This window comes from Pseudochaenichthys georgianus, chromosome 12 (genome assembly GCF_902827115.2).
Source record: "Pseudochaenichthys georgianus chromosome 12, fPseGeo1.2, whole genome shotgun sequence".
Classification (NCBI taxonomy): Eukaryota; Metazoa; Chordata; class Actinopteri; order Perciformes; family Channichthyidae; genus Pseudochaenichthys; species Pseudochaenichthys georgianus.
Window position 1 is genome coordinate 1,128,839 of NC_047514.1, and position 13,793 is coordinate 1,142,631.

The following is a 13,793-nucleotide window of genomic DNA, read 5'->3' on the forward strand; positions in this document are numbered from 1 at the left end:
ACAAACAACTGTAGCATGGTCAATAGCGTCCGGAGCACGATAGCAACTCTGCGATCCGCCATTGTTGTTGTTGTTGGTGGCGAAACACTTCAGCACTGGCGCGGGGTAAGCGGAGGTGAGCAGAAGAGGTGGGGAGAGGCGGGGCTATTGCGCAATCACTATCAGTGATCTGAAAATGTCCGTATAGGGCGCACACACGGAGCCGTTTGACCCCCCAGAGAGTTGCGTATGCCTTTCTATCCACCTTGGGACCCGTTGTCGTTTCCTCAGTCGTTTAGTGCCATATTCGGTCGTCCTCGTGTGGCCGAACGGTCTATATGACACTAAACAGTAACGCAAACGACCAAATTCGTCCTCGTGGGGCCGCAGCCTAACTGTTCCAGGCAACGTGCTTTTCTCTCGTGGGATAAAAAGGTTCCTGATTGGCTGGGCGGATTGCAAACCACGCCCCGTAAAACTCCAACAAAGTTTTGTGAAGCTGCCATTGTATTATCCTTGCATTAGCATTATTAGCATTAGCATTAGCCCAGCGCACAAACGCAGAGAGACTAACTTATCTTATGGCAAAAGAAAACATGGGAGCGGTGGAGATGAGGAGGTGTCGGCGTTCTGGCGATTTACTCGGAAGGCTTCAGTAGAAGCTGCTGGGACTCCCAGCAGCTTCTACTGAAGCCTTCCCCAACTCCGGGGACTTCCGGCCGGGGACTTTGTACTGCGGTGTGAATGCGCCTATTGGTGCTCTAGGAGGAGATTCAGGTGATAAGGGGGGGGGGTGGTTACCATGGTTGCTGATTGGCTAATGGTTACACAAGACAACACATCGTTATGACATCATAAAGTGGCCAAAATCTGATCAGCTCATTTTCAGACAGGTTTTTATAGAAATGGATCAAAAAGAGAGAGAATCTTTGTTCCTGAAACTTTCAGAGTCTCTTTCCACAGAGGGGACACATGGTGATGTAGAAGAGACATGAAGAAGAGGGGACACATGTTGATGTAGAAGAGACATGGAGAAGAGGGGACACATGTTGATGTAGAAGAGACATGAAGAAGAGGGGACACATGTTGATGTAGAAGAGACATGAAGAAGAGGGGACACATGTTGATGTAGAAGAGACATGAAGAAGAGGGGACACATGTTGATGTAGAAGAGACATGGAGAAGAGGGGACACATGTTGATGTAGAAGAGACATGGAGAAGAGGGGACACATGTTGATGTAGAAGAGACATGGAGAAGAGGGGACACATGTTGATGTAGAAGAGACATGGAGAAGAGGGGACACATGTTGATGTAGAAGAGACATGGAGAAGAGGGGACACATGTTGATGTAGAAGAGACATGAAGAAGAGGGGACACATGTTGATGTAGAGGAGACATGAAGAAGAGGGGACACATGTTGATGTAGAAGAGACATGAAGAAGAGGGGACACATGTTGATGTAGAGGAGACATGAAGAAGAGGGGACACATGTTGATGTAGAAGAGACGTGAAGAAGAGGGGACACATGTTTATGTAGAAGAGACATGAAGAAGAGGGGACACATGTTGATGTAGAAGAGACGTGAAGAAGAGGGGACACATGTTGATGTAGAAGAGACATGAAGAAGAGGGGACACATGATGATGTAGAAGAGACATGAAGAAGAGGGGACACATGTTGATGTAGAAGAGACGTGAAGAAGAGGGGACACATGTTGATGTAGAAGAGACATGAAGAAGAGGGGACACATGTTGATGTAGAGGAGACATGAAGAAGAGGGGACACATGTTGATGTAGAGGAGACATGAGGAAGAGGGGACACATGTTGATGTAGAAGAGACATGAAGAAGAGGGGACACATGTTGATGTAGAAGAGACATGAAGAAGAGGGGACACATGTTGATGTAGAGGAGACATGAGGAAGAGGGGACACATGTTGATGTAGAGGAGACACGAAGAAGAGGGGACACATGTTGATGTAGAAGAGACATGAAGAAGAGGGGACACATGTTGATGTAGAAGAGACATGAAGAAGAGGGGACACATGTTGATGTAGAAGAGACATGAAGAAGAGGGGACACATGTTGATGTAGAAGAGACATGAAGAAGAGGGGACACGTGTTGATGTAGAAGAGACATGATGGCATTGATAATGAAACATGAATAGCACGGGTACTTGAGTAAAAGGTACAGATGTAGTCCTTTCTCCGCGTGTGGATTAAACTCCGATCTCTAAAGGGAAGTGCGGCTCCTGAAAGGAATGCTGCACGGTTTTGTTCAATGAAGTCCTCGGCACCACCAATTTCCTCCAGCTCCCACATCTGTGGAGCACATGCTCAGAGTCACAGCTAATAAGGGATCCGTGCGCCCGCTCTCTGCTCCGGAGCCTGATTAGCTCCCAGAGAGCGCCGTATCCGTTACACATGTTGCCGATGGAGATGTGTGTTTATTCTGTGTGTCGAGGGAAAAGAGCCATTCGGGTAAAGCCACCCGTTAAACGACGAGGACAAGCTCTGACCTGTGGTGAGCGCACAACAACGGAGATACAGCAAACAGAAAGAAATATAATCTGGTTTACGATACGGAAAGTAAAATAGAACGAGGTTAACATGTATTATAATTAAATATCTGTACACGTGTCGCTGAGAGAGATACGTGCTTATTCTGTGTATCGAGGCAAAGCGCTGGTTTGTTGCAGAGAGTACTGACACAGTCTCGTTTCAAATATTTGTATTGAGAAGAAACATACAAGTGTAAGCAATAGTACAGACTTATTTGGGGTGGAAATCATGCTTCACTTTTTCAACATAGAAGACGGACAGAAGAGCCATCAAGAAATAATAAAGAAAAAACATAGCATGACAGGAATACCAGACTTAAAGGTGGGGTAGGTAAGTTTGAGAAACCGGCACTTTTTGTTCTTAACATCCCGATAGCAATGAATATCTGAAGTGCTTTGACAAAAAATACATAAAAAAAGTCATCTGTGGAAGCTGTGGCGCTGTAAAAAGCACGACCAATCATCTGAGCCGGCTAAAGTAACTGGATGGCCTACCTGCCTGTCAGCCTTCAATCGGGGCACAGACTTATCTCGTGCCCTCATTGGTCATGTGCGGTTCGTGTGTGTTGGAGGAGGGGCTCTGTGAGGAAGTGGCAGATTTTCTCCGGCTGTGTATTTTCAAATTCTAGCGCACTCGAGCTGGTTTCTCCAAAATGACCTACCCCACCTTTAATGGCATATATAGTCATCGTGGGAAAGTACATACAAAATAGTATATACAACAGACTTAATGTTCATTTGGTCATTCGGGTGAAGCTACTCTTTAAACGACGAGGACATGTAGGAATACACGTTGAACATAAAGGAACTATTAAAATATTGATTTACGTCACCCTAAATGTGCTGTCCGGGACACACGATGTGAATGTGATGTCATTTCCTTTATGTATTGCCTTATTCTAATTCTGTGCTGTGTAAACATACCTGCCTTTTTGCAGGATAAGCATATATGTATCGCTCCAGCATCTACAGATTGTTTCTTAGCGTTGTTGTTTTTTTATACCGTCACCCCAAAGTTAGACTTGTTTAATATGGGTTAAAGTCTGACCTTTTGTGTCCTATCTGTTGTTTCAGGGGATCTACTTCCTGCGGTGGATGCAGACGCTGTCGCTGAAGCTCAGAGTGGAGCTGCACCCACAGCTGACGGTAAGATAAAACTAATTATATATGGCTACTTACTTACTGCAAGTGCATTCAGTTCACATGAATCGTCCTATAAAGTGCACCAATATCTTTGTGCAATGCGTACACAATCCTATAGTTTGGGTTGTGAATTTTAAACAAATAATGTATTCTGTAAACTGCATTTTTCCTTGTTACTAAGTCAATGAATTGCCCTTTTGCAGCAGTATTTTAAGCTGTAAACAATGTCTCTGTAAAGATCAATAATTGGTTCTTGCCTCGATGCCTGTTTCTCCGAGATGGTGAACTTTACAGTCAGCTGTAATGTGGTGATAAGATAGATAGATATATGGATGGATGTCGATTACAAATAAAATGAAAAATATGATTATAAATATAAACAAGTGCCGTACTTTTCGGACTATAAGCCGCGACTTTTCCCCCCATTTTTGTTGTACAGCTAACGGCCACTAGGGAACCTCCTAAATCTATGGATTTTACAGTTAAAATTAACCACCTTTAACACTATGGGCTCTAGGACCGGTCCGCGCCCGCCACCTCTAAGCGGCGGGCTCCAGCGTAGTACCCCTCACTGCAGTGTGCAGTACCTCAAGCCCCTCCTTCTCAACCTTTGAGGCACGTAAAATAAAAGTAAAGTTAAAAAACAAATGAAGGCCCTTTCTTGAAGTCATAACTGAAATAATTGATGCAATTAACATGCAAATAGACATTAAAATATGCTTTGTATGGGTTAGCCCTACCATAGATTACCCAACAAAAATACTCTCTGGCAACTGCCGACCCGTATTGCGCAAGCGCAGATCTAAGATCCAGTAGAAATGATAAAAAAAAGTAAAAGTCTGCTGCTTATTGTTCTACTAGGCCAAAATAGAGTGTGCCAGGTACCCAAAGTTGGCAACCCTGATATTAATATGTTAAAATAGTTAATACTCTGACGCTATGATTAACAGAACAGAACTGTGAAGCTCGTCACGTGCCTCATAGGTTGAGAAGGAGGGGCTTGAGGTACTGCGCCCTGCAGTGAGGGGCTTCTCGCTCCAGCAGGAAAAGCTGGAGGCCGGGAAAGAGTGAGACAGGTAGCGCGCCAAAGTAAAAGTGGAACCGAGAGACAGAACGAGAGCAAGACAGATGGACAATTTAGTCCGAAAAGTACGGTATACCAATTCTGGATAATTAAAATGTTCTAAAAAAAGTCAAAAATACTGCAGTTAGTAGCAGGAATATACTCTACGGGAGAATAGACATACTTGTAAAGCATATATCTTGTCAGTTTCTGTTAGAATTTCAAAGGTTGGACACTTCAAAGAGGCTCAAAGTGTGCAACACCAGTTAAGGACTTCAGGCGAAGGTCTCCATCTTCCTTTCAGGCGAATAGACATAAACAGTTTAAGTTGTTTATTATGCAGAAACCTACTTCCCTCAGTCCTTCCTCCAGCAGTCTGTGTTGTCGACGGTCAGTCTAAATAACGGCATTAAAGAGTTCATTCATGGTTTGTAATATATTATATATCACATTTCTCTTATTCACAGCCAATCATTGCAGTGTAGGGAAATAAGAGAAACACGACAACCTATCTCTTCTACATCAACATGTGTCCCCTCTTCTTCAGGTCTCTTCTACATCAACATGTGTCCCCTCTTCTTCATGTCTCTTCTACATCAACATGTGTCCCCTCTTCTTCAGGTCTCTTCTACATCAACATGTGTCCCCTCCTCTTCACGTCTCTTCTACATCAACATGTGTCCCCTCTTCTTCACGTCTCTTCTACATCAACATGTGTCCCCTCTTCTTCATGTCTCTTCTACATCAACATGTGTCCCCTCTTCTTCATGTCTCTTCTACATCAACATGTGTCCCCTCTTCTCCATGTCTCTTCTACATCAACATGTGTCCCCTCTTCTTCATGTCTCTTCTACATCAACATGTGTCCCCTATTCTTCATGTCTCTTCTACATCAACATGTGTCCCCTCTTCTCCATGTCTCTTCTACATCAACATGTGTCCCCTCTTCTCCATGTCTCTTCTACATCAACATGTGTCCCCTCTGTGGAAAGAGACTCTGAAAGTTTCAGGAACAAAGATTTTCTCTCTTTTTGATCAATTTCTATAAAAACCTGTCTGAAAATGAGCTGATCAGATTTTGGCCACTTTGTGATGTCATAACGATGTGTTGTCTTGTGTAACCATTAGCCAGTCAGCACCAAGGTAACCCCCCCCCCTTATCACCTGAATCTCCTCTAGAGCACCTTTGTGTTCTTTGTAACCAAATGTCTCTCAGAGGGGCGTGGGGAGGGGCTCCTTGTTTTCATCTAAAGTAACAGACAGAGAATCAGCACTTTGGAAACAGGGCTGAAACAGAGGGGATTATGGGTAATGATCTGTTTGGTGTTTCAGCCAATCAGAGACAGGTTCTGTATATATCTGACACCTGTAATATTTTGATGTCAAACAGTCTGATAGGGGACCTTTAAGTTGTGTTCTATGCCTCCTCCCTCGGTCCTCCCTCGGTGTTGGCGGCGGTCGGTCTTAATAACTGCATTAAAGAGTTCATTAATGGTTTCTCACCGGTGTGTGAATGTTAATGCCTTCTGGTTTGTACGCCCTGTCCTCTCAGCCTAACTCTGCCTGCCGCGTGGTGGGTGTTCCTGGCTGTGATGCATGGTGTAATTTAAAGGGAGCTTCAAGCTGCCGGTCTGCTTAATACCAGGGTGGGGAAATGGAAAGGTATAAAGTGCGGACTGTTTGCGTTGGCCGTCACTTCTTCAGGGCGCAAAGCGAGCTCTGAGCAGCAACAGCTTTCACAAACATTTTGGAGCCGTGCTTTAACAGAAAGGATCGTGTGGTTTACTTTTAACACACATTGTTCATGCATTTCAACTCAGCGCTGAGCTGTGGTGAGCCTTTCAAATACGGTATGGGTAAAGAAATATAATGTGGTTTACCGTAAGTAAAGTAACATGAGTAACATTATTTTAATGAAATATAATAACAGTATTTATCATAAAATACAATTTATTCTACAATATCAAAATATAATCAGGTTAGCAGGATGAATTACAGCTTTATTTATTTATTTTTTTAATTTTATTTTATTTATTCATTTTATTTATATATATTCATTTTTTTAAATTTCTTTATTCTTCTTTTTTACTTCAACTATTTACAGTTTTTTCAGCATTGTGGAGGGCCACATTTAAGCCTGTATTGAACATATCAATAAATCAATTAAACTTTCTTTATAGAGCCTTTTTAATACACAAAAACAATTTAAAATAAACAATGCCACGCCCCTCAAACCCCAGTTCAATAGACGGCCCATAACTTTCTCATTATTAAAAAATACTTAATAAATAATAAACTCATAATTGAATTAAAGTCCATAAGAAAAAAGTAATTAAATGCCAAATAAAAAATATGTGTGTGGACTGACCCCCTCCCTCAGGTCTTCTGGGAGGTTGTAATAATATAAATACTCCTCACCTCGTCTTTGTTTTAACGTTAGTTATGATGGACTGTGTTTTGACAGAGCACTTGAGTTTTCTTTCACGATGTTCCCCTGAATTGTTCATGTTATCTTCCAGAGAATTCATTTTGTTCGTACTGTTTACGTTCCCTGTGAAAACCTGACGTAATCCAGAGAGACACTGAGAGATAACTTTGAAACAGAGGAGATCAGAGTCTCAGGGTGTTTCTCAATATCGAGGAAAGCTACTCCAGAGCCACTATTTCAAGGATGCTACGTCATCGAGTCCCGGGCTAGGAAGGATTCTTGCCTCGCTTCTGAAGGACCTGACTCGGAAGACATGTCCTACCAAGGAAGCGTCCTCGACATTGAGAAAGACCCTCAGTCTCAGTCTCTCTAGGATAATGTAGACCAGGCGTGTTTCTCAATGTCGAGTACGCTTGCTTGGTAGCACATAGTCTTCCGAGTCACTTGCTTCAGAAGCGATGCAAGAATACTTCCCGGCATTCGGAAAACAAAGAGTGGAACAGGCGAGCAAGCGTGCAGGCCCCGCCTTACATTTTCCGCCACAGATTTGGGGAAATTGGTCCGTGCGCAAAGCATTGTGGGGATTTTAAGACCGCGGAGTCTACACATGTGCAGCCTCGAAATTTCCCGCAACGAAGTACGCCGGGCTCGGTAGAATTCCAAGTATGCTGGACATTGGAACAGTCCTTCGGCGGCACTCGATGACGTAGCATCCTTGAAATAGTGGCTCTGGAGCATCCTTCCTCGACATTGAGAATGCCTATGCACTTATACACACACGTGGGGGCTGCAAAGGCTTTATTTGGTATACAAACGGCAAAGTGTGGTTTGCTGCATATTTCTAACTGATGTGAACATCTCCACTGCTCTCTGGGTGTACGCAAGAACATTGTCAAGTAAACAACTTACTTATTAGACAAGGCCAGGCAAGGCTATTTATAGACCACTTTTCAACACAAGGTCATTCAAAGTGCTTTACAACATTGAAAGACATTAAGAGCATAACACACATTAGAAACAAGCAAAGATAATACAACATGAATAACAGGTACTGAATAAAAGTTACAGTGCAGTGTGAGATGTGAATAGTTCTATTAAAAGCAGCGGCAAAGAGAAAGTCTTCAGCCTTATACGTAAATCATGAATAAAAGGTTGGTTATTAAGTCGGCCATTGCTCTGATTTGTTTCTGTGTATCTTAATTCTCTTAATGGTGATGTTTCAAGAATGAACACTGAGGACAGAGGCAGCCTTCCTGGTTTGATATGTTGGTATTACATCATTTGTTTGTATACGTTTCCCACGACATCCAAACCACTCTTAGATCACAGATTTAAAACCCTCTTATCAGCAGATTGAGCATGTTCCTCCCGAGTCAGGTTAACTCCGACACAACCACTCATCCGGTACCTGGAGGAGTCGTTTCTCAGACAAACAGGCTGGTTGTCGGAGTGGACCGCGCTTTGGAAACCTGCCAGAGCGCCGGCTCGGAGAGAAAGCAGCTTTTCATCGGCTCTATCTCTGGGGGAAAGGACTAATCAATCAAGCACTTCAGCCTCGATATCTGAGCCAGTCGTGCCTTCAAACCGAACCGTCACAAAGTAGCTTTTAAAGCGGGATGATGAGTCCGAGTGCCCCGGTGGACTATTAAGAGCGTACCTCCGAAGGATTGCATTACATTGGAGGAGAACGGTGATGGATAAGAGAGGTTGAAGTGAGTGTTCCCTGTAACACAGCCATAATTGGATGGTCTAATCTGAAGTGGGTGTTGTATCAATCCTGGACCTCGTCATAGTAACTAGAGAATCGCCTCTTTGCTAATTATTACGTGAAGTGAGCTGACGCCAAGCTCAGAGGAAATGCAAAGACGCTACATTTAGGAACAAAGGGGATTTAGGAAAAAGGCATGACACAGGTTTTGCTTTTAATCCACTTCCTACTCTACAAATATGCTTCTTCCTTATCAGGCACTTTAATGTCCATATCTTTAATGCAGAAGACACATTTGGTATGCGCCTTCCCAAGGTATGGCCCAGTTCTTTAAGGCTTCACAATGGGAGGTTATAGCTTCAATCCTTATCACATCCTATCTGTCAAGCCATTTTCATATCTCACATTCCCTTAAATGGCTTTGCAATCTCGCGGATGTTTCTATAACTTCAAAGCAATCCTAAAGGGTCCGACGCGCCGTCAGTCTGCAGGGTTTGTTTTGGTCATCACTTCTGCGAGGATCGTACGAGCCGTCGTAGATATGAACGCCAGCTGTCGCGCCTCTGCAGCACCTCCATACATGAAGTTTGAGGACGTTGTGATTTGGGATCTGGCCTCTGTAGTTTTTGCAGAGCTCCGTCGTTGGAGAGAAGTGAAGCTGGCGAGCATCTCTCTTTTTCCATTGCGTAAACTCCAGAGCTGCTGCCTGAAATGCAAATGGAGTAAAGAGCCAGGGGACTGTGTGTGTCTCTGTGTGTGTCTCTGTGTGTCTCTGTGTGTGTCTCTGTGTCTGTGTGTGTTTATCAATGTCTCCGCACGCCATCCCTCTTTCTTTCCTTATACAGTAATATGCATAACAGATCCTAGCACAGACTACTTTAACGCGACTCAATGGAAAGCTACGATATGGCAGGACCTTGTAGGGACAAGTTGCTAAAATGGATAGTCAGCTGTCCAGTATTTAAATGTGACTTTTAGGACTATAAAAGTAAGTATTGGTATCAAAACAATCTTAAATTACCACATTTAAAAGCACTTATTGTGTCTAATGTCCCATCTTTAATCATATACTTTATATTTAGTGCCTGGATGTTTTTTTTCAAATCAAATCAAATCAAGTTTTATTTATATAGCACATTTATAAACGATTTTTTGTTGAGCCAAAGTGCTGTACATATAATAAAAATAGCCTACAGTCGAGACACTTTACAGCAAATACAACGGCACAGATTGTTCAGAATATCAGTATGAGAAAAACGAAACCCTCTGTCCTTAGACCCTCTGTCCTTAGACCCTCTGTCCTTAGATCCTCACATCGTACAAGGAAAAACTTCCAGAGAAAACCCACAGTTTAAGGCAGGGGTGTCAAACTCAATTTCATCACGGGCCACATCAGCATTATGGCTGCACTCAAAGGGCCGGTTGTAACTTTAAGACTATATAAAAATACATATATAAATATTTAATATATATAAAATAATGTATTATATTACTTTATTGCCTCTGCATTGGATTATTATCGGATAGGGTAAACACTTCATAAATAACTACGTCTGAAAGAAGAAGTCTGGGGCAAATAAGTGCAAGTATCTTCAGTGAATGTCACAAAATTATTTTAGAAAATCAAAATTCTGGAAAAAAAGTGACATTTTGAGATAAAAGTAACAATAAAAAAAATCAAATGTAAGATGCATTGTGGGACATGTAGTTTATGGACATCGTGCATCTGTAAATCGGCCTGTAACTGTATAATAAACATATTACATTCTTTCAGAGCTCTTGCGGGCCACATGAAATGAAGTCGCGGGCCGGATTTGGCCCCCGGGCCTTGAGTTTGACACCCCTGGTTTAAGGGGAACATGGGAGAAACCTCAGGGAGAGCAGCAGAGGAGGGATCCCTCTCCCAGGACGGACAGACGTGCAATAGATGCCGTGTGTAAATCGAAGAGATAATACATTTTACAGCATATAGACAGAATGTTAGGAAATGCATGTGTCTGTAATGAGAAGATGAATCCACGAGGATGTCAGCTACAGACCTGTGGAAGCCATCAGGGAAGCAGCATGACGAGACCCAAGGCAGGACCGCAGAGACGGGTTCAGCCACGACCCGAAGTCCACGACTTAATCCAGAACTCAGGATCGAGGATCCAGGACACAGGACTACAGCAAGAGGATCAGCCTCGACTCCGGATCCCGGCATAGATATAGATACAAAACAAGAAGAAAGATTTGGCTGGGTTAATCGGAACAAGAGAATACACAGACACAGACAGAGAGGGAAAGGTCATTGGATAAAAGTTATTCTTGATAACCCTCTAGAAAGATCTCATGAACTTCCCCACTCAATCTATCACGACCCGAGCAGTTCTATCAGATATAGGATAAGAAACCACCGTAACTACCGTTACCCTCTACAAGGCCATAGACCAGCAGAGGGGACCGTTACCCTCTACAAGGCCATAGACCAGCAGAAGGGACCGTTACTCTCTACAAGGCCATAGACCAGCAGAGGGGACCGTTACCCTCTACAAGGCCATAGACCAGCAGAAGGGACCGTTACTCTCTACAAGGCCATAGACCAGCAGAGGGGACCGTTACCCTCTACAAGGCCATAGACCAGCAGAGGGGACCGTTACCCTTTACAAGGCCATAGACCAGCAGAGGGGACCGTTATCCTCTACAAGGCCATAGACCAGCAGAGGGGACCGCTACCCTCTACAAGGCCATAGACCAGCAGAGGGGACCGTTTCCCTCTACAAGGCCATAGACCAGCAGAGGGGACCGTTATCCTCTACAAGGCCATAGACCAGCAGAGGGGACCGCTACCCTCTACAAGGCCATAGACCAGCAGAGGGGACCGTTTCCCTCTACAAGGCCATAGACCAGCAGAGGGGACCGTTTCCCTCTACAAGGCCATAGACCAGCAGAGGGGACCGTTTCCCTCTACAAGGCCATAGACCAGCAGAGGGGACCGTTACCCTCTACAAGGCCATAGACCAGCAGAGGGGACCGTTACCCTCTACAAGGCCATAGACCAGCAGAGGGGACCGCTACCCTCTACAAGGCCATAGACCAGCAGAGGGGACCGTTATCCTCTACAAGGCCATAGACCAACAGAGGGGACCGTTATCCTCTACAAGGCCATAGACCAGCAGAGGGGACCGTTATCCTCTACAAGGGCATAGACCAGCAGAGGGGACCGTTATCCTCTACAAGGCCATAGACCAGCAGAGGGGACCGTTAGCCTCTACAAGGCCATAGACCAGCAGAGGGGACCGTTAGCCTCTACAAGGCCATAGACCAGCAGAGGGGGACCGTTAGCCCTCTACAAGGCCATAGACCAGCAGAGGGGGACCGTTACCTCTCTACAAGGCATAGACCAGCAGAGGGGACCGTTACCCTCTACAAGGCCATAGACCAGCAGAGGGGACCGTTACCCTCTACAAGGCCATAGACCAGCAGAGGGGACCGTTACCCTCTACAAGGCCATAGACCAGCAGAGGGGACCGTTACCCTCTACAAGGCCATAGACCAGCAGATGGGGACCGCTACCCTCTACAAGGCCATAGACCAGCAGAGGGGACCGCTTACCCTCTACAAGGCCATAGACCAGCAGAGGGGACCGTTCCCTCTACAAGGCCATAGACCAGCAGAGGGGACCGTTCCCTCTACAAGGCCATAGACCAGCAGAGAGGGACCGTTACCCTCTACAAGGCCATAGACCAGCAGAGGGGAACCGTTTCCCTCTACAAGGCCATAGACCAGCAGAGGGGACCGTTACCCTCTACAAGGCCATAGACCAGCAGAGGGGACCGTTACCCTCTACAAGGCCATAGACCAGCAGAGGGGACCGTTTCCCTCTACAAGGCCATAGACCAGCAGAGGGGACCGTTTCCCTCTACAAGGCCATAGACCAGCAGAGGGGACCGTTACTCTCTACAAGGCCATAGACCAGCAGAGGGGACCGTTAGCCTCTACAAGGCCATAGACCAGCAGAGGGACCGTTAGCCTCTACAGGCCATAGACCAGCAGAGGGACCGTTCCCTCTACAAGGCCATAGACCAGCAGAGGGGACCGTTACTCTCTACAAGGCCATAGACCAGCAGAGGGGACCGTTACTCTCTACAAGGCCATAGACCAGCAGAGGGGACCGTTACCCTCTACAAGGCCATAGACCAGCAGAGGGGAACCGTTTCCCTCTACAAGGCCATAGACCAGCAGAGGGGACGTTACCCTCTACAAGGCCATAGACCAGCAGAGGGACCGTTACTCTCTACAAGGCCATAGACCAGCAGAGGGGACCGTTACCCTCTACAAGGCCATAGACCAGCAGAGGGGACCGTTACCCTCTACAAGGCCATAGACCAGCAGAGGGGACCGTTACCCTCTACAAGGCCATAGACCAGCAGAGGGGACCGTTTCCCTCTACAAGGCCATAGACCAGCAGAGGGGACCGTTACCCTCTACAAGGCCATAGACCAGCAGAGGGGACCGTTACCCTCTACAAGGCCATAGTCCAGCAGAGGGGACCGTTACCCTCTACAAGGCCATAGACCAGCAGAGGGGACCGTTTCCCTCTACAAGGCCAAAAACCCACTGGACGTTTCTGTTGCTTTTCAAGGTTTATTTCCAGCAAAATATAAAACAAAATACGAAAACAATATTTAACATAAACTTAAACATCAGATCCTAATAATCTGTCTTCTACTAAGCATAAGGTTGCGTCTGCGTGTCAATGACGGTATTGCTGCTGCCTGCTGCCTGCCGTCACACACCGCACCTCCAACTTAAAGCCCCGCCCCCTTCACCTGAGCCCTGCTGCTCTCTCACTGAAACAGAAAAATGCATTAATCAAGGTTCCAAATAAATCAAAATAAACTTAAATGCGGCCCCTACACAAACGTTTGA

At 45.2% G+C, this 13,793-nt stretch overlaps 1 protein-coding gene across 2 annotated transcripts in view; it reads left to right on the plus strand.

Annotated features, from left to right (window-relative positions):
* The window catches only part of ror2 (receptor tyrosine kinase-like orphan receptor 2), a 75,044-nt gene that overhangs the window by 30,323 nt on the left and 30,928 nt on the right, over window positions 1–13,793 (plus strand). For both annotated transcript variants that reach the window (XM_034096576.2, XM_034096577.2), the window contains one exon: window positions 3,615–3,686. In XM_034096576.2, the coding sequence (XP_033952467.1) occupies window positions 3,615–3,686 (72 nt within the window). The remainder of the gene's footprint in view (window positions 1–3,614; window positions 3,687–13,793) is intronic.